The sequence below is a fragment of the Canis lupus genome, chromosome 11, assembly GCF_003254725.2.
Source record: "Canis lupus dingo isolate Sandy chromosome 11, ASM325472v2, whole genome shotgun sequence".
In the NCBI taxonomy this organism is placed as follows: Eukaryota; Metazoa; Chordata; class Mammalia; order Carnivora; family Canidae; genus Canis; species Canis lupus.
The window spans coordinates 2905158-2924542 of NC_064253.1; the positions used below are offsets into that span (position 1 = coordinate 2905158).

Here is a 19385-nt window from a genome sequence, read left to right on the forward strand (position 1 = left end):
AATCAAGCTGAACAAAAGAATGAATTGCACAAAATGAGAATAGGAACTCATTCTAGTCCCAGGGAACTCTGCAGCCATCAAACATAATCACATTTGTATTATAGGAGTTTCAGGAAAAGAGAAAGGGGGGCAGAAAATTTGAAATTTTTCCTAAGACAGACATCCAGATCCAGGAGCTACAGAGAACTCCCATCAAAAATCAATAGAAGCATACCCATACCAAGACATACTATAATTAAATTGGCAAAATATAGTGATGAATTTTAAAAGCAGCAAGACAAAAAACAGTAATTTACAAAGGAAGATGCATAAAGTTAATAGAAGATTTTTTTTTTTCAGCAGAAACATGGACAGCCAGAAGGGAGGGGTATGATATATTCAAAGTGATGAATGGGAAAAATCTGTAGTCAAGAATATTCTAACAAGGCTATCATTGGACTAGAAAGTTTCCCAAACAAAAACTAAAAAAGTTTGTGACCACTAAATCAGCCCTGCAAGAAATAGTAAAGGGGACTCTGAGTGAAAAGGAGAGACCAAAAGTAACAGTAAAATGACAGGAAACAAAAACAGTAAAAATGGTTTATTTCTGTAGAAAATCAGTTAAACTCACAAAATAAAAACATGGAGAGGAAAGGAGCAAAGAATGTGTACAAACTTAAATGACCATCAATGTAATATAGACTGGTATCTGCAGAAGAGGTTATATACAAACCTGGTAGTCAAAAACCACTAAAATATGCAAAGAGAAAGAAATCCAAATATTTCACCAAAGAAAATCAGCAAGCCATGAAAGAGAACCAAAAAAGGATCAGGAAATCTTCAGAAACAAGTAACAAAATGACAATACATATCTTTCAATAATTACTTTGAATGTAAATGGACTGAACACACCAATCAGACATAGGGTGACAGAATGTATTAAAAAAAAAAAAAGCAAGACCCATACATATGATGCCCATAAGAGACTCATTTTAGACACATAAAGACACATGCAGATTAAGGTAATTAAGGTAAAGAGATGGAAAAACATTTATCACACAAATGGATATGGGGAGAAAAAAAAAAAAAAAGCCAAACAAATGAAAAATCAAGCTGAACAAATGAAATGTTTCATTTGTTTCCATGGAAACAAAACCACAGTGGTCCAAAACCTTTGGAATGCAGCAAAAGCAGTTCTAAGAGGGAAGTGTTAGGTTTTTCCCAAATGAATGGGAGAGAAATTAAAATTAAAACAAAAACAAAAACAAAAAACGGCAGAGCCAGGCAGTAGGTTCAAGAGTGCTTTAATGGGGAAGGTGAGGAACCTGGGTGAGGTTCCATAACTCGGGACTCAAAGGGGCTTGAGTCAGGGAAGTCGCACCCAGGCAAACTGCAGGGTTTCTATAAAGAGTTTCCAGATGGGGGCACTGCGGCATTCTGATTAGGGCAAGGGTTCCAGGTCTTTGTAAGCTAAGTTAGGGTAGGGAGGTAAGGTGGTGTTGGCGGGAAGATGGGGGTAGGGCTGCATTCCAGTTAGGGCAAGGGTTACCGGTCTTTGTGTGCTAAGGTAGGGCGGCAAGGTGGTCTTATTGGGAGGTTGCTGGCCTCGGGTCGGCTGTTGTGGGGTCCCCAGTCTCACCAGCCCAACAGGAAGTATGCAGCAAGACAAGCCTTCCCCAAGAAGAAAACAACATCTCAAACCACCTACCCTCACACCTAAAGGAACTAGAAAAACAACAAAACCTAAAACCAGCAGATGGAAGGAAATAAAGTTTAGACCAGAAATACATAATATAATAATTTGCACACAACAAAACAGATCAATGAAACCAGGAGCTGGTTCTTTGAAAAAGAAAAAAAAAAAATGGTAAACTTTTAGCCAGACTTCTCAAGAAAAAAGGGAAAAGACTCAAGTAAAATCACAAATGAAAGTCAAAAACTCCACCAACACCACAGAAATTATAATATAAGGAAAAACTAGAAAAATGGATACATTCCTAGAAATATATAAACTATCAAAACAAACAAGAAGAGGAGGTACCTGAGCGGCTCAGGGTATGATCCCAGGGATTCAGTCCCACTTGGGGCTCCCCCTAGGGAGCCTGCTTCTCCCTCTCCCTAGGTCTCTGCCTCCCTCTATGTGTCTCTCATGAATAAATAAAATATTTTTTAAAAGTTGGAGTAAAAACATGTAACGAAAAATAGGTAATGTAAGGGTTTTTTTTAGGAGAATGGAGACCCCAAGGCAAAGCGATCCGTAGGATGAGCCTTATTACCAGTGCCCTCCGGTGAGGTTCCGCGACTCAGCAGAGGAGAGTCAGGGAGGTCGGCGGGGTGCGGAGTGCGGGGTTTTTTTTTTTTTTTTTTTTTTTTTTAAAGACTTATTGGTTCCAGGTCTGGATCCAGGTGGGTCTCTTGCCAAATTAGCAAGGGAGCACCGTGTCCCTAGGTGATTGGCTGGGGGTGGGGAAAGTCCAGACGTTGAGGGGGTGGCCCCTGGCTGGGAAGTCCAATGGAAAGTTTCATTTCCCGTCTAGGTTTCGATTTACTGGAGACGATGTGTGGTCACGGCTGCTTTGGCGGGAAGATCAGCCATCTTGACCCAATTTGAGATGTCCGCCATTTTGGGTGCCCCTGTCTCTCAGCCTGCCCAACAGGTAATGACTTAAGAAGTAGTTCACAGGAAAACAAGTTTACAAAACTGATTTAAAAACATCAAGATGGGGACACCTGGGTGGCTCAGTGGTTAAGCATCTGCCTTTAGCTCAGGTCGAGATCTTGGGGTCCTAGGATTGAGTCCTCCATCAGGCTCCCTGAAGGGATCCTGCTTCTCCCTCTGCCTAGGTTTCTGCCTCTCTCTGTGTGTCTCTCATGAATAAATACAAATCTAAAAAAAAAAAAAAAAAAAAAAAGACAGGAAGAAATGGAAAATTTGAACAGACTGAGAACCAGCAAAGAAATTGAATCCATAATCAAAAACTCCCAACAAACAAAACTCCAGGGCTAGATGGCTTCATAGGGGAATTCTACCAAAGAAAAGTTAATACCTATTCTTCTCAAATACCTATTCTACCTATCTCCAAAAGATAGAAAAGGAAGGAAAAATTTCAAATTCATTCTATGAGGCCAGCATTATCCTGATTCCAAAAAACCAGATAAAGACACCACTAAAAGAACACAACAGGCCAATATCCCTGATAAACATGCAAAAATCCTCAACAAATACTAGCAAATCGGAAAAAAACAAACAAACAAACAAAAAAACACCTTAAAACCATCAAGTAGGATTCATTCCTGGGCTGCAAGCATCATTCAATATGTTGATATCAATCAACATGATATCACATTAATAAAAAAAGTATAGGAACCATACGATTCTTTCAGAAGATGCAGGAAAAGCATTTGACAAAGTACAACATCCATTCATGATAGAAACCTTCTGCAACATAGGTTTAGCAGGAACATAGTTCAACATAATAAGGTCATCTATGAAAAACCAACAGTGAACATCATCCTTAAAGGGGAAAGACAGAGCTTTCCCCCCTAAGGTCACAAACAGGACAGAGATATCCACTTTTACCACTTCTATTCAACAAGATACTAGAAGTCCTAGCCACAGAAGTAAAACAAGCAGAAATAAAAGGTATCCAAATCAGTAAGGAAAAAGTAAAACTTTCACATCTTGCAGATGACATTCTATATAGAAAACCCAAAAGACCACCAAAAAAACCCTGCTACAGCTGATAGATGAATTCAGTAAAGTTGCAGGATACAAAAATCAGTTTACAGAAATCTGTTGTGTTTCTATACACCAACAATTAAGGAGCAGAAATTAATAAAACAGTCCCATTTACAGTTGTACCCAAAATAAGAATAGGAATAAACTTAACCAAAGAAGGGAGAGACTTGTATTCTGAAAACTATAAGATACTGATGAAAGAAACTGAAGACAAAGAAATGAAAAAACATTCCATGTTCATGGATTGGACAATTTAACAATGTTCTTCCATACTACCCAAGACAATCTACAAATTTAATACATTCCCTATCAAAATACCAACACAGAATTTTTTTTTCAGAGCTAAAACAATTCTAAAATTTGTATAGAACCACAAATAACCAAGGCAATCTTGAAAAAGAAAAGCAAAGTTGGAGCTTTCACAATTCCAGACTTCAAGGTTATACTACAAAGCTGTAGTAGTTAATTAATCTTTGAGAAAGCAGGAAAGAATATCAAATGGGAAAGGGACAATCTCTTCAACAAATGGTGCTAGGAAAACTGCAGAAGAATGCAACTGGAACATATTCTTATACCAAACACAAAAATAACTCCAAATGGATTAAGGACCTTAATGTGAGACCTGAAACCACAAAAATCCTAGAAAACACAGGCAGTAACTTCTTTGACATCAGCCATAGCAACTTCCTTCTAGAGATCCCCTGAGGTAAGGGAAACAAAAGCAAAAATAAACTATTGGGACCTCAAAGTAAAAAGCTTCGGCATAGTAATGGAAACAAGAAAGCTGAAAGGCAACCTACGGAATGGGAGAAAATATTTGCAAATTACATTTCTGGTAAAGGGTTAGTATCCAAAGATCTATGAGAATTTATCAAACTCAACACCCCCAAAAAAATTGGCAGAAGAGAGGTGCCTGGAACGTAGGTTTTTTGTTTTTTTTTTTGTTTGTTTGTTTAAGATTTTATTTATTCATGAGAGACACAAGGAGAGAGAGAGGCAGAGACACAGGCAGAGGGAGAAGCAGGCTCCATGCAGGGAGCCCAACATGGGACTGGATCCTGGGTCTCCAGGATCACACCCTGGGCTGAAGGCAGTGCTAAACCACTGAGCAACCCGGGCTGCCCTGGAACGTAGTTTTTGAAAGGTTTTTGGTAAGGTTGGTAGGGTCCAGAGCTGATGGCCAAGAAAGAATTCTTGAGACGTCTTTGGTGCAAAATGGTGGTTTTATTAAACCACAGGGACAGGACTCCTGGACAGAAGAAGCTGCTTTGGGATTGTGAGGAACAACTGATTATATACTACTCTGGGGTTGGGAGAAGTAAAGATAAGGGAAGTTTCAAAAGGATTTTCATATGCTAAAGAGGACCCACAGGATATAGGAGTCCTTGCTATTGTCAAACTATGCTTGCTTTTCCCTCTAGCAAGGCATTAACATTAAGACAATTGGGAGCTTCCTGTAACAACATGCTCTGCCTGCCTCAAGTATTTGTCAGTGGGCTGCAGGTATAGACACTTAGTTGTATCTACAAATTCTTGTTATTTGGTTTCCCACATTGCCTGGGTGGCTCAGTTGGTCAAGTGTCCAACTCTTAACTTTGGCTCAGGTCATGATCTCAGGGTTGTGGGATCAAACCTCCCATCCAGCTCAGCAGTTTTTCTTTTTATTATTATTGTTCAATTTGCCAACATATAGCATTACACCCAGTGCTCATCTCATCAAGGGCCCCCCCCTCAGTGTCCATCACCCACTCACCCCCACCCCCAACCCACCTAGCTTTCCACTGCCCTTGTTCATTTCCCAGAGTTAAGAGTCTCTCATGTTCTGTCTCCCTTTCTGATATTTCCCACTCATTTTCTCTCCTTTCCTCTTTATTCCCTTTCACTGTTTTTTTATATTCCCCAAATGAATGAGAACATATAATGTTTGTCCTTCTCTGATTGACTTACTTCACTCAGCATAATACCCTCCAGTTCCATCAACGTCGAAGCAAATGGTGGGTATTTGTCGTTTCTAATGGCTGAGTAATATTCCATTGTATACATAAACCACATCTTTAGCCATTCATCTTTCGATGGACACTGAGGCTCCTGCCACAGTTTGGCTATTGTGGACATTGCTGCTAGAAACATCGGGGTGCTGGTGTCCTGGCGTTTCACTGCATCTGTATCTTTGGGGTAAATCCCCAGCAGTGTAATTGCTGGGTGCTAGGGCAGTTCTATTTTTAACTCTTTGAGGAACCTCCACACAGTTTTCCAGAGTGGCTGCACCAGTTCACATGCCCACCAACAGTGCAAGAGGGTTCCCCTTTCTCCACATCCTCTCCAACATTTGTGGTTTCCTGCCTTGTTAATTTTCCCCATTCTCACTGGTGTGAGGTGGGATCTCATTGTGGTTTTGATTTGTATTTCCCTGATGGCAAATGATGTGGAGCATTTTCTCACGTGCTTGTTGGCCATGTCTGTGTCTTCCTCTGTGAGATTTCTGTTCATGTCTTTTTGCCTATTTCATGATTGGATTGTTTCTTTGCTGTTGAGTTTCATAAGTTCTTTATAGATCTTGGATACTAGCCCTTTATCTCTTCTCCCATTCTGTAGGTTGTCTTTTAGTTTTGTTGACTGTTTCTTTTGCTGTGCAGAAGCTTCTTTTCTTGATGAAGTCCCAATAGTTCATTTTTGCTTTTGTTTCTCTTGCCTTCATGGATGTATCTTGCAAGAAGTTACTGTGGCCAAGTTCAAAAAGGGTGTTGCCTGTGTTCTCCTCTAGGATTTTGATGGAATCTTGTCTCACATTTAGATCTTTCATCCATTTTGAGTTTATCTTTGTGTCTGGTACAAGAGAGTGGTCCAGTTTCATTCTTCTGCATGTGGATGTCCAATTTTCCCAGCACCATTTATTGAAGAGCCTGTCTTTTTTCCAGTGGATAGTCTTTCCTCCTTTGTCGAATATTAGTTGACCATAAAAATGAGGGCCCACTTGTGGATTCTCTATTCTGTTCCATTGATCTATGTGTCTGTTTTTGTGCCAGTACCATACTGTCTTGATGACTACAGCTTTGTAGCACAACCTGAAATCTGGCATTGTGATGCCCCCAGCTATGGTTTTCTTTTTAAAAATTCCCCTGGCTATTCGGGGTCTTTTCTGATTCTACACAAATCTTAAGATGATTTGTTCCAACTCTCTGAAGAAAGTCCATGGTATAAACCATTAACCTGCCTTCTTAAAAAGAAAAGACTCAAATTAGTAAAATCATGAATGAGAAAGGAGAGATCACCACCAATACCAAGGAAATATAAATGATCTTAAAAACTTATTATGAGCAGCTTTACGCCAATAAATTAGGCAATCTAGAAGAAATGGATGCATTTCTGGAAAACTATAAACTACCAAAACTGGAACAGGAAGAAATAGAAAACCTGAACAGACCAATAACCAGGGAGGAAATTGAAGCAGTCATCAAAAACCTCCCAAGACACAAAAGTCCAGGGCCAGATGGCTTCCCAGGGGAATTCTATCAAACGTTTAAAGAAGAAACTATACCTATTCTACTAAAGTTGTTCAGCAAGATAGAAAGAGATGGAGTACTTCCAAACTCATTCCATGAGGCCAGCATCACCTTAATTCCAAAACCAGACAAAGACCCCACCAAAAAGGAGAATTATAGACCTATATCCCTGATGAACATGGATGCTAAAATTCTCAACAAGATACTAGCCAGTAGGATCCAACAGTACATTAAGAAAATTATTCACCATGGCCAAGTAGGATTTATCCCCGGGACACAAGGCTGGTTCAACACTCGTAAAACAATCAATGTGATTCATCATATCAGCAAGAGAAAAAACAAGAACCATATGATCCTCTCATTAGATGCAGAGAAAGCATTTGACATAATATAGCATCCATTCCTGATCAGAACTCTTCATAGTGTAGGGATAGAGGGAACATTCCTCAGCATCTTAAAAGCCATCTACGAAAAGCCCACACCAAATATCATTCTCAATGGGGAAGCACTGGAAGCTTTTCCCCTAAGATCAGGAACAAGACAGGGATGTCCACTCTCACCACTGCTATTCAACATAGTACTAGAAGTCCTAGCCTCAGCAATCAGGCAACAAAAAGAGATAAAAGGCATTCAAATTGGCAAAGAAGTCAAACTCCCTCTTTGCAGATGACATGATACTGTACATAGAAAACCCAAAAGCCTCCACCCCAAGATTGCTAGAACTCATCCAGCAATTCGGCAGTGTGGCAGGATACAAAATAAATGCCCAGAAGTCAGTGGAATTTCTATACACTGAGACTGAAGAAAGAGAAATTAAGGAGTCAATCCCAGATACAATGGCACCCAAAGGCATAAGATACCTAGGAATAAACTTAACCAAAGAGGTAAAGGATCTATACCCTCAAAACTACAGAACACTTCTGAAAGTAATTGAGGAAGATACAAGAGGTGGAAAAATATTCCATGCTCATGGATTGGAAGAATTAATATTGTGGAAATGTCAATGTTACCCAGGGCAATTTACACATTTAATGCAAGCTCAGCAGTTTTCTTGAGATGCTTTTTCCCCTACTCCCTCTGCCCCTCTCCCAGCTTTCACTTTAAATATGTAGATAAAATATTTTTTTTTAAAAAGCAGAAGACATGAAGACAAACATTTTTCTAAAAATAACATGGATGGCCGACACATAAACAGAGGTTCATCATTACCATCACAGAAATGCAAATAAAACTATAATGAGCTATCACCTCACACCTGTCAGAATGGCTAAAATCAACAACCCAAATGGTGTTGGGTGAGGATGTGTAGACAAAGGAATAGTCATGCACCAATGCCAACTGGTGCAGCCACTCTGGAGAACAGTAGAGAGGTTCCTCAAAAAAATTGAAAATAGAACTACTCCACAACCTGTCAATTGTACTACTGGATATGTACCCCCAAAACACTAATTCAAAGGGATACACACATACGTATATTTATAGCAGCATTATTTATAATAGCCAAATTATAAAAGCAGCCCAAGTGTCCACCAATTGATGAAGATGTAGTATGTATGTATTATGATGGAATGTTATTCAGCCATAAAATAGAATGAAATCTTGCCATTTGCAAGGACATATATGAAGCTAGAGTATGGAGGCCGAGAATATTAAGGCCATCCCATCTCAAGCTTAGCGTTAGCACAAGTACAGCCATCTTAGCTTCGGCAGCCATCTCAGGCCCCTGTAACCAGGGGCTGAACTTTACCCTACCTCAGTTACAGGAAAAACTGCAGAACATACTCTTAAACTCCCCCACCCCTTCTGGGAAATCCCCTAGACCAGCCCATAAAAATCCAGCTGAAACCCACCTCGGGGTCCAAGTCCCTGCTCCGCTGTGTCCGGTGTACTTGGACCCAAGCTCGAGCTTGCTAATAAACCCTCGTGTGCTTGCATGGGTGTCAGCTCCGTGGTGGTTTCTCGGATTCACAATCTTGGGCACAATATTCGGGGGATCGTCCGGGATCCGAGAGATCCCCAGGATCCCATCTGGAGGGTCCCACGCGTGGTGAGTGCACTCAACTTTTTCCACTTTTTGCGCGCATATTCTCTGAGGACTCAATACTGTATTTTTACCTGTAGGAATTCCAATCTGTATTGGGTCGACATTGGCTTAGGCGGATGCGCTGGCAGGCTGTTGACCGGGGGTCTTGGGAGACGTCCTTTGCCCCCACTGGGAGGACGAAGTCCTCATCTGTGAGGAGGGCCGTGTTGTGCCCAAGATTGCGAATCTGAGAAACCACCAAGGAGCCGACACCGATGCAAACACATGACGGTTTATTAACAAGCTCGAGCTTGCGTCCAAGTGTACCCCACACAGTGGAGCAGGGACTGGGACCCCGAGGTGGGTTTCAGCTTAGTTTTATGGGCTGGTCTCGGGGACCTCCAGAAGGGCTGGAGGAATTTCTCAAGTTCTGTTTACATTCTGATATGGGGCTTTCGAGAGCATGGAGCTCTGTTCTTATTCTAATAGGGGCTTCCTGCCACTGGCTTGAGCTCTGTTCTCATTCTAATATGGGGCTTTCTAAAGCATTAAGCTGTAACTTTTTTTCCTGTAACTGAAGTAATGTAAGTTTCAGCTCTAATTCACAGGGGCCTGGGATGGCTGTACCTGTGCTAACCTGAACTTAAGGTGGAATGGCCTTAATTTTCTGGGCCTCCCACAGGCCGACTGCCTTTATGAACAGCCAGCCCTTCAGTTGACTTTCTCTTTTGTCTCCACGGCCACACTAGAACGTTTATGTTACTGTGTCGTCATAACTGTTTGTGCCTTGGTGTGGACTGGAGACATAATGGGGCAGACACAAACCACCCCCTGTCTCTTATGCTCTCCCACTTCTGGGACGTTAGGGAAAGAGCTCATAATCTGAGCACAGACATACGGAGAGGGAAATTTCAAACCTATTCTCTTACAGGTTAAGGCCATGATCTTCAGGGATAAATCAGATGGCCACCCTGACCAGGTGCCCTACATCCTGGCCTGGCAGGACATGGTTGAGAATCCCCCTCCTGGACTAAAATGATTTTTACCCCCCAAAGCAGGACCTACCAAACTTCTAGCCCTGCAAAAGGCTGAGAAGGAGACTGACTCTAAGACCAAAACGCCCCTTTATCCGGTCTTGCAGGATTCCTCCCTAGAGACCCTGATTCTCCCACCGCTCTACCTACTGCCCCTTCGCCCTTCTGCCCCCCCATTAGAGGCCCGGGGGGGGCTGCAGAAGGGGCCCACCCCTCCCTGATGAGGGAGTCCCTGTACACAGGCCAGTAGCAGGGACACACAGCCAGACCCACCGGGCAGCCCCACCCCCTAATGCGGGCCGGCCGACTCCACCACCCTTCGCCGGGCACCATAGGATTCCCCCCGATGAGACTGGCGGGCAGCCAATGTTAATTGGCCTTTCTCCAACAGTGATTTATATAATTGGAAAACCCAGAATGCAAAGTTCTGATAATCCGAGAGATCTAATCGGGCTTTTAGATACTGTTCTCTTTACCCACCAGCCTACTTGGGAGGACTGCCAACAGCTCTTGCAGGTTCTCTTCACCACCTAAGAGAGAACAGATTCAGGTGGAAGCCTGGAAGTCTGTCCTGGGAGAAGACAGACAGCCGACTCAAAACCCAGACCTCATAAATGCTGCCTTCCTCTTATCCCGCCCTACCTGGGACTACAACTCAGCTGAAGGGAAGGAGAGACTCCAGGTCTACCGCCAGACTCTAATGGCAGGTCTCCAGGCTGCCATGAGCAAGCCTTCCAATCTGGCCAAGGTGTATGATGTAAGACAAGGTAAGGATGAGAGTCTAGCAGCCTTCTTAGAATCATAGAGGCTTTTAAGCAGGACACCCATATGAACCCAGAAGCCCCAGAAACAAAGGCCACAATTATCATGGCTTTTGTTAACCAGGCTGCTCCAGACATCAAAAGAAAATTGCAAAGAGTAGAGAGACTAGGAGAGAAGAGCTTGCAGGACTTCATGATAGCAGCAGAAAATTTATAATAGTTTAGTTTGTTGGGATCCCTGGGTGGTGCAGCGGTTTAGCGCCTGCCTTTGGCCCAGGGCACGATCCTGGAGATCCGGGATCGAATCCCACGTCAGGCTCCCGGTGCATGGAGCCTGCTTCTCCCTCTGCCTATGTCTCTGCCTCTCTCTCTCTCTCTCTCTCTCTCTCTGTGTGTGTGTGTGACTATCATAAATAAATGAAAAAAAAATAGTTTAGTTTGTTGCTCTTCTGGACTTTCTCTAAGTGACCGGCAGACCCGAAACCTGGCCAAGATCCTGCTGGCCACGACAATGGAGGACCCACAGGAAAAATGGACGCACCTCAAGAAGCTGGCTTCAGGGACAGGTAAGGAGGATAGCCCTGGTCCCTGTCAGGAGCGCCCTAAACTGAACAAAAACCACTGTGCTTATTGCAAAGAAGAGGGCCACTGGGTGAAAGACTGCCCTAACAAAAGATCTAAGGCCCCTGCAAAGATATTGGAGATGGAGGACCTGGATGACTAGGAGTTGGGGTTCGGCATCCCTCCTTGAGCCCAGGGTAACTCTCAGAGTGGAGGGGCAACCCATTGAATTCCTAGTGGACACTGGGGCACAACACTCAGTTTTATTACAACCCCAAGGGAAATTGGCAAGCAAGACTTCATGGGTGCAAGGGGCCACGGGCACCAAACAGTACTCATGGACTACCTGAAGAACTGTGGATCTTGGCATGGGCCAGGTATCCCACTCCTTTATGGTCATCCCTGAGTGTCCCTACCCATTGTTAGGATGGGACTTGCTCACCAAGATGGGGGCACAAATTCGCTTCCACCCCGAAGGGGCAAAAATCCTAAACAAGGAGGGGCACCTGATTCAGGTGCTTGTCCTGAGTTTAGAGGACAAATATCATCTCCACCAAACACCCTTAGCCCCAATGACTGACATTGACTGTTGGCTGCAGGAATTTCCCCAAGCATGGGCAGAAACTGGGGGAATTGGGCTGGCCCGGCACTGACCGGCCATATACATAGAACTAAAGCCGGGGGCAGACCCTGTCAGGGTCCGCCAATACCCCATGCCTCTCGTAGCACATACGGGAATCATATCCCACATACAGCGACTACTGGACTCGGGCATATTAAGGCCTTGCCAATCGGCATGGAACACTCCCTCGCTGCTGGTGTGGAAACCACACTCTAACGATTACAGGCCAGTCCAGGACTTATGCACCCTACGGCCCCAAACCCATACACCCTCCTCTCCACCCCTGCCTCCAGACAAAACTTGGTATATGGTATTAGATTTAAAAGACGCCTTTTTCAGCCTGCCTTTAGCACCCAAGAGCTAAGACCTCTTTGCCTTTGAATGGACGGACCCTGAGAAAGGCATCAGTGGCCAGCTCACCTGGACTCAACTACCGCGAGGATTCAAAAGTTCACGGACAATCTTTGATGAGGCCTTACACGAAGACTTGGGTGAGTTCCACTCTGGGCCCCCCTCATTTGACCTTATTGCAATATGTAGAGGATATCCTGTTGGTGGTGGAGGACCAGGACACATGCCTGCGAGGCACCGGGGACTTGCTCCAGACAATAGCGGCTCTAGGATACCAGGCCTCAGCTAAAAAAGCCCAGATCTGCAGAGGTGAGCTACCTTGGGTACATATTAAAGGATGGAAAAAGATGGTTGACGGACGCACAGAAGGAAACTGTCCTAAGGATCCCACAGCCGCAAACCGTCTGCCAGGTACGTGAATTCCTGGGGTCAGCAGGGTTCTGTCGATTATGAATTCCGGGTTTTGCCGAGATGACCAGACCCTTCTATGAGGCCACCAGGCACCAACAAAATTTTGAATGGACAGAGGCCATGAACAAACCCTTTAATGACCTTAAACAGGCCTTGCTGTCTGCCCTGGCTCTCGGGTTGCCCGACCAACCAAGCCCTTCTACCTGTATGTGGACAAGAAAGACAGGGTGGCAAAAGGGGTCCTTGTCCAGTACATAGGTTCCTGGAAGAGACCCATAGCCTAGCTCTCCAAAAAGCTGGACACAGTGGCCGCTGGATGGCCCCCATGCTTAAAAATTATTGCCGCGGTGGCCACTATGGTCAAGGACGCAGACAAACTGGCCATGGGGCATGCCCTGCATGGTACCACACCACATGCTATTGAAGGGGTACTCAAACAGCCCCCAGACCTCTGGATCAGCAATGCCCATCTCACTCATTATCAGAGCCTACTGCTGAACCCCACCAGAATTTTATTCAAGCCACCAACAACCCTGAATCCAGCAACGCTACTCCCTCACCGCCCCTTTGCATGACTGTCAAGAAATTTTGGCACAGGTGCACAGAATCAAAGCTGATCTCCAGGACCAGCCACTGCTGAACGCAGACGCCACCTGGTACACGGATGGCAGCAGTTTTGTCTGAGAAGGAATCAGATACGCGGAGGCAGCCATAACCACGGAAATGGAGACCATCTGGGCAGAGCCATTGGCAGCCAGAACCATCGGCTCAATGGGCAGAACTGATCACACTGGCCAAGACGCTAACCATGGGAGAAGGTAAACAAACATTTACAGCAGGTACGCCTTCGCCACTGCTCACATCCACGGAGCCCTTTACAGAGAGAGGGGGCTTCTGACAGCGGAAGGAAAGACTATTAAAAACAAAACAGAGATCCTTGAACTCCTGAGGGCCCTCTGGCTGCCCAAGGCACTAGCTATCATCCGTTGTCCAGGACACCAAAAGGCAGGTACACCAGTAGCCAGGGGAAACCAGCTAGCCAATTCAAAAGCAAAGGAGGTGGCCCTTTTGGTGACCCAGGTCTTAGCAACCATGCTACCTGATCCAGGGGCTCCGATCCTGCCGGACACCCCCAACTATAGTGATGCTGACTTAACACTGGATCAAACACTTGCCTATGACCCAATGCTTGTGTGGCTGGTGGAGGGCCACAGACTCCAGCATCATCCTGCCAGAGAAACTAGGATGACAAGTCCTATCCAAAAATGCATCGGAGTACTCCTATGGGAACAAGGAAGATGCAAGACCTCATACGACATGCAAAGATCACTATTAAAGACTCTCGAGCAAAGATCGAGCAGATTGTGGCAAGCTGCCAGGCATGCCAGTTAACTAATGCCACCTCCCATGGATCTAACCCGGGCACCCAGCTCCAGGGGGACCGCCCAGGAGCCTACTGGGAAGTGGACTTCATGGAGGTAAAACCTGGAAAATATGGATACAGGTATTTACTAGTGTTCATAGATACTTTTTCAGGATGGACAGAGGCATTTCCCACCAAACATGAAACAGCACAGACCGTGACCAAGAAACTGCTGGAAGACATCTTACTGGGGTATGGTTTTCCTGTTAGGATCGGATCAGACAACGGACCTGGATTCATCTCTAAGGTAACACGGGGAGTGGCACTAGTACTTGGCGCACATTGGAAATTACATTGTGCATATAGGCCGCAAAGCTCAGGACGGGTAGAGAGGATGAACAGAACATTAAAGGAGACCTTAACTAAATTAGCCCTAGAGACTGGCGGGGATTGGGTGACTCTTCTCCCCTTCACCCTATATAAGGTACAAAACTCCCCATATAAGATGGGACTTATCCCCTACGAGATCATGTTCGGTCCTCCTCCACCTATTATCCCCAATTTAAAACCTGAGGTACTTGCTGAGTTTGATGATCACCAACTCCTTTTCTCCCTCCAAATGTTACAACGAACCCATGAACAGGTGTGGCCTAAGCTGAGAGCCCTCTATGAGACTGGGCCACCCCTGGACCCCCATCGATATCAGCCAGGTGACTGGGTGTATGTCTGGAGATACCAACACCAGACACTTCGACCTTGCTGGAAGGGACCCTACATCGTGATCCTGACCACTCTCACCGCTCTCAAGGTCGACGGGATTACTCCCTGGGTCCACTACACCCACGTCCAGCCAGCTGACCCACACACCGTTCTCAAGGACTTTTTTCCAGAATGGAAAAGCCAACCAGACAAGGACAATCCCCTAAAGCTAAGACTGCACTGTTCTCACTTACCCCACTAATGTTGCTTATGCTATGTCCTCTTCATGCCAGAACCAATCCCCATCAACCACTTAACCTAACCTAGCAGGTGATAGATATGTGGGTACCCACAGATGGGATAGAAGAGAGCCCATCTCAGCTATCACCATCGCCATCCTGTTGGGAATTGGGTTAGCAGGTGCAGGGACAGGTATTGCTTCACTAGCTGTACAGAACTCCCACTATAACAGTCTCAGAGCAGCAATCGATCTAGACATAGAATGGATAGAAACCTCTATTTCCCACCTCCAAGACTCCCTAACATCTTTGTCTGAGGTTGTCCTTCAAAACAGAAGGGGATTAGACTAGGTCTTCTTACAACAAGGGGGGGGGTTATGTGCTGCCTTAAACAAGGAATGTTGTTTCTTCACTGACCTGACCACTCAGGAATAGTCCAAGAATCCATGGCAAAAGTCAGAGAAGGTTTGGCTAGACGCAAATGGGAACAAGAACAGCAGCAAGGTTGGTTTGAATCATGGTTCAATCATTCCCCATGGTTAACCACCTCGCTGTCCACCCTAGCCAGGCCCCTCATTATCCTTCTCCTCCTTACCTTTGGGCCCTGCATTATCAATAGATTAGTTACTTTTGTCAAAGACAGAGTCAGTACAGTTCAGCTCATGGTACTCAGACAGCAATACCAACCACTGGATCTTGTTGCTGAGACCAACCTGGACCCATGATTGGGTCCTTCCTTAGGTTCCTCTGAGAGGGGGAAATGTGGAGGCTGAGAAAGTTAAGGCCATCCCACCTCAAGTTTAGCATTAGCACAAGTACAGCCATCTTAGCTCTGGCAGCCATCTCAGGTCCCTGTGACCAGGGGCTGAACTTTACCCTACCTCAGTTACAGGAAAAACTGCAGAACACGCCCTTAAACTCCCCCCACCCTTTCTGGAAGTGCCCTAGATCAGCCCATAAAAATCCAGCTGTAACTTACCTCAGAGTCCAAGTTCCTGCTCCGCTGTGACACGTATACTTGGACCCAAGCCCGAGCTTGCTAATAAACCCTTGTGTGCTTGCATCGGTGTCAGCATCTTGGTGGTTTCCTGGATTCGCAATCTTGGGCACAACAAGAAAATATTATGCTAAGTGACATAAGTCAGTAAGAGAAAATGCCACACAGGATACAAAATCAATGCCCAGAAGTCAGTAGCATTTCTATACACTAACAATGAGACTGAAGAAAGAGAAATTAAGGAGTCAATCCCATTTACAATTGCACCCAAAAGCATAAGATACCTAGGAATAAACCTAACCAAAGATGTAAAGGATCTATACCCTCAAAACTATAGAACACTTCTGAAAGAAATTGAGGAAGACACAAAGAGATGGAAAAATATTCCATGCTCATGGATTGGCAGAATTAATATTGTGAAAATGTCAATGTTACCCAGGGCAATATACACGTTTAATGCAATCCCTATCAAAATACCATGGACTTTCTTCAGAGAGTTAGAACAAATTATTTTAAGATTTGTGTGGAATCAGAAAAGACCCCGAATAGCCAGGGGAATTTTAAAAAAGAAAACCACAGCTGGGGGCATCACAATGCCAGATTTCAGGTTGTACTACAAAGCTGTGGTCATCAAGACAGTGTGGTACTGGCACAAAAACAGACACATAGATCAGTGGAACAGAATAGAGAATCCAGAAGTGGACCCTGAACTTTATGGGCAACTAATATTCGATAAAGGAGGAAAGACTATCCATTGGAAGAAAGACAGTCTCTTCAATAAATGGTGCTGGGAAAATTGGACATCCACATGCAGAAGAATGAAACTAGACCACTCTCTTTCACCATACACAAAGATAAACTCAAAATGGATGAAAGATCTAAATGTGAGACAAGATTCCATCAAAATCCTAGAGAAGAACACAGGCAACACCCTTTTTGAACTCGGCCATAGTAACTTCTTGCAAGATACATCCACGAAGGCAAAAGAAACAAAAGCAAAAATGAACTATTGGGACTTCATCAAGATAAGAAGTTTTTGCACAGCAAAGGATACAGTCAACAAAACTCAAAGACAACCTACAGAATGGGAGAAGATATTTGCAAATGACGTATCAGATAAAGGGCTAGTTTCCAAGATCTATAAAGAACTTATTAAACTCAACACCAAAGAAACAAACAATCCAATCATGAAATGGGCAAAAGACATGAACAGAAATCTCACAGAGGAAGACATAGACATGGCCAACATGCACATGAGGAAATGCTCTGCATCACTTGCCATCAGGGAAATACAAATCAAAACCACAATGAGATACCACCTCACACCAGTGAGAATGGGGAAAATTAACAAGGCAGGAAACAACAAATGTTGGAGAGGATGTGGAGAAAAGGGAACCCTCTTACACTGTTGGTGGGAATGTGAACTGGTGCAGCCACTCTGGAAAACTGTGTGGAGGTTCCTCAAAGAGTTAAAAATATACCTGCCCTACGACCCAGCAATTGCACTGCTGGGGATTTACCCCAAAGATACAGATGCAGTGAAACGCCGGGACACCTGCACCCCGATGTTTATAGCAGCAATGGCCACGATAGCCAAACTGTGGAAGGAGCCTCGGTGTCCAACGAAAGATGAATGGATAAAGAAGATGTGGTCTATGTATACAATGGAATATTACTCAGCTATTAGAAATGACAAATACCCACCATTTGCTTCAACGTGGATGGAACTGGAGGGTATTATGCTGAGTGAAGTAAGCCAGTCGGAGAAGGACAAACATTATATGTTCTCATTCATTTGGGGAATATAAATAATAGTGAAAGGGAATATAAGGGAAGGGGGAAGAAATGTGTGGGAAATTCCAGAAAGGGAGACAGAACGTAAAGACTGCTAACTCTGGGAAACGAACTAGGGGTGTTGCAAGGGGAGGAGGGCGGGGGGTGGGAGTGAATGGGTGACAGGCACTGGGGGTTATTCTGTATGTTAGTAAATTGAACACCAATAAAAAAAAAAAATAAATAAATAAATGAACTTTACAGTTCCCCCCCCCCCCCAAAAAAAAAAAAAGAAAGTGCCACAGAGCCAGGATAGCTGGATACAAGGATATGAACAGACTCGCAGGGTCACTGAATTTTAATCTTGGGGATGGAGACTGAGACCTGGACCCCAAGGCTCTGTCTCCTCCAGTGTTTATTAATAGAGTTAGCAGATTGGCTATAGGAATGATTAATTTGCAAAGCAGAGAAAAACATATTTACTTCAAAAGGTAAATATGACTCTGGGAGGCTATTGACTCCAGGAGGCTAGAGCTGAGGAGCTGTATCCGGAGAACAATGTGGTCAAGAGTCAGTGTGCAGACTCAAGACCTCCCATATCCCCAGTGCTATGAGATTCAGTTCTCAGATGGGCTGTGCAGCTGGTTCCCCACCAGAAAGACTATATGGTTTCATTCATATGTGGAATTTAAGAAACAAAAATGAGCAAAGAAAAGAGAGAATCAAGAAACAGACTCTTAGCTAGCTATAGAGAACTGATGGTAATCAGAGAGGTGGGTAGGGAGGATAGGTGAAACAAGTGCTGGGGATTAAGGAGTGCACTTAAGAGAAATGTTAGGAGGTGATTTAGTGTAATGGAAACAATATAGAAAAAGTGAGAAGAACAGGGTAGGGTCCTGTGCTGCCACTTACTAGTAGATTTTTGGTTCTCTTATCTGTAAGATGTGAATAACCCCCAGCTCTATCAGGTGTGAAGACAACTGGAAAGCAGTTTTATGAACTGCAAAGCAACAGTGGCATTAGTTATCACAGTTGTGGGAGTTGTGGCATTTTATGCCTACTTGTGAGCACTTAATTTCAAAGACGCTTTAATTATATACATAAAAAAAAAAAGCTAAAAATAAAAACAACTGCCTTGGTTTAAATAAGACAACCAGAGGGGTGCTTGGGTGGTGCAAGTAAGTTAAGCATCTGCCTTTGGCTCCAGTCATGATGCCTGGGATCAAGCCCCATGTCAGGCTCTCAGGAGTCTGCTTCTTCCTCCCTCTGCCTCTCCCTGCCAATTCAGGCTCAGGTGCTTCCTCCGCCCCCGCCCCCCCCCCCAATAAAA

The 19385-nt window shown here is 44.3% G+C and overlaps 2 protein-coding genes across 6 annotated transcripts in view; one reads left to right on the forward strand and one right to left on the reverse strand.

Annotated features, from left to right (window-relative positions):
• LOC112659697 (olfactory receptor 1361-like) overlaps window positions 1-9965 on the reverse strand; it is a 69470-nt gene extending 59505 nt beyond the window's left edge. The window contains exon 1 of the mRNA XM_049091884.1: window positions 9882-9965. The gene's annotated coding sequence lies outside the window, so the exon portion shown is untranslated. The remainder of the gene's footprint in view (window positions 1-9881) is intronic.
• A 76-nt stretch (window positions 9966-10041) lies between these two features.
• Window positions 10042-19385, forward strand: part of LOC118350339 (uncharacterized) — a 34684-nt gene continuing 25340 nt past the window's right edge. For 4 of the 5 annotated variants that reach the window (XM_049116496.1, XM_049116498.1, XM_049116499.1 and 1 more), the window contains exon 1: window positions 12726-14654. In XM_049116496.1, coding sequence (XP_048972453.1) covers window positions 14250-14654 — 405 coding nt within the window. In that variant the 5' untranslated portion in view covers window positions 12726-14249. Of the gene's footprint in view, window positions 10224-10761; window positions 11046-11504; window positions 11606-12725; window positions 14655-19385 lie in introns of those variants that run through there. The other variant, XM_049116497.1, reaches the window with a different exon arrangement.